This window comes from Caenorhabditis remanei, chromosome IV (genome assembly GCF_010183535.1).
Source record: "Caenorhabditis remanei strain PX506 chromosome IV, whole genome shotgun sequence".
NCBI lineage: Eukaryota > Metazoa > Nematoda > Chromadorea > Rhabditida > Rhabditidae > Caenorhabditis > Caenorhabditis remanei.
The window spans coordinates 4,140,029-4,142,144 of NC_071331.1; the positions used below are offsets into that span (position 1 = coordinate 4,140,029).

Consider the following 2,116-nt stretch of genomic DNA (forward strand, 5'->3'; position numbering starts at 1 on the left):
AATATTCATCTAAAAAATTGTGTTGCTGAAAAGTGCAGTTGACACCGGTAGAATTTTTCACAAAACTGTATAATGTCAAGGTAATCTCAATTTTGTGTGACAGCCACTGTATCGAATACCATTAAACATTGGATAAACAAAATCCCAATGATAAATTTTATTGTTTTCAAGCTTTTTGGAAGTTTTGAAGCAGCAAGTGTTGCTTTTGAATTTTGACTGAAAGAGAGCATTGTTAAGGAGCAAAATTTCTCGCGATTATTGCAAGAATAGACTGAATTGGTAAATTAGCACATTTTGAATCAGTAAACTTTTTTTTAATTACTGATTCATTGATAAATGGAAGCTCTGCAACTTTAAAAGCGCATAGGATATGTGAAATTTCAAATTGCCGCATACCTAGTAGTGATTATACTCAATCGAACCGTCTCGACGCACTGATTCCGAATATCACATTGATTTTTGTCTAAAATTTAATCAAAATCTTTAAAACTTTGTTTTTTATCAATTTCATATAAGCCAAACGGAGCGGCAGGTGTGTCTTCATCATTAAACAAGATAGTTTGTGGAAAGTGGAGAGGGAAAAGAAAGAGAGATAGGTACTTTATGTGTATTCTAGTGTAATTCTAGTCACAACTCCCCTCAAATGTGTTATTGGTGAGTACAGAAATTGAAAAGTGCTAGATGAGGTGACATGCCTTTTGAGTGAGTTAGCTAAATCATCAAAAAATTGATGAATTTTGGGCTTTTGAAGCTAAATTTTGTAATTTTCTTGGTGTTTAATTGAAAAAAGTTCAGTTTTTTAAATTCGAACCTTGGTAATAGTCATTTTTGTAATTTTAGAAATTTTTATGGGTTTTCTGATGGAAAAACTGTTTTAAAATGATTATACAAACAGTCTCAAATATTTTAAACCTTATTTTTCAGATATCCTACCGGAATGGATGTCGATCAACGATTATTCTTGATTTTTTTGAAATTATTTTGATTTTCGAGGATTTCGTGAGGAGGTGAGCACCATCAAACAGTGCTAGATGAAAGTTAAGTCATGTTCTCTTCTATTCAGAGCTCCTTTCTGTGTTTTATGCGGAATTTGTTGTGTAATCTCGGTCTTCTCCTTTCCATCTACGGAATAGCCCTTGCTGACGATGAACAACCTCGTTATTTTGCAAGTACCGGCGATGATGCTGCAAAGGACCAGAAATTCGGCGCCCTTTTCATCCAAACGATGAGAAACGTTATCAAAGAGCCCTGTGAGGTTATTGGGATTCTGTTCCAACCCAATTTTGTGATTGTTGGTTGCAACGGCACATACTCGAAAGGTGGGTTAATTGAGATTATCACTATTATCAATAATCTGATTTCAGAGAAGCTGATTCAATACTTGGAACTTCCATAAAGCTGGTCTATGTCGTCTCGCGTGTCTCCTCACCTACAATCACTGTAGAACTTGTTTGCAACGTAAAAAATTGGAATCTGCTCGTGTCACTAGCTGCAAAAAACTTTTATTGGAAGGATTTTTTTTTTCATTTTTTTTTTCATCAAACGTATCTCTAAACTGTTTGCTTTGTGGTTGGAAATAAATTGTTAATTTCAAGTATTTTTTGTAATTCTACCAAAAGACAGATGAATATGCTTCGGCATGACCATAATCTGAAAACTCCAAAATACTCAAATCTATTACTATTTATCAGGAAGACAAATAGCGGTTGAAACAAAATTACAGAAACGGTATGAAGTTGACAAATTCTGAAAACAGTAATTTTTTGAGATAAATAATTGTCAAAAACTGAAAGGTACTGAAAAAGCATGTGTTGACCCAATATTTAAAACAGTCAGATTTTCAGAATATTACGTTCGACGCATCGTTGAGTCTCGAGGCAAAAACTACAGTAACCTAGTATATTTATAGGCGCACGGGTAAGTAAAATTTGAGAAATTCCTTTTTGAAAGGTCTCAATAATTTTGGACTTTTGAAATGATTCGAAAATCTCTAATGTTTTTCAGTTTCACCTTTTTTATTGATTTTCACCCTTTTATGCGTACAATAATTTCAACTTGCTCGAAGAAATAAATTCTCCATGATTTGACTTTTTGAAGAAAGCTCTGCAACTTTCAA

General features: G+C 33.4%; 1 protein-coding gene across 1 annotated transcript; it reads left to right on the plus strand.

Annotated features, from left to right (window-relative positions):
• Positions 1–1,081: 1,081 nt before the first annotated feature.
• Positions 1,082–1,396, plus strand: GCK72_012396 (uncharacterized protein; the record flags this gene model as incomplete). Its single annotated transcript, XM_053729078.1, has 1 exon — positions 1,082–1,396. One exon carries the CDS (start codon positions 1,082–1,084, stop codon positions 1,394–1,396), a length of 315 nt encoding a protein of 104 aa, XP_053583850.1.
• Positions 1,397–2,116: the final 720 nt, after the last annotated feature.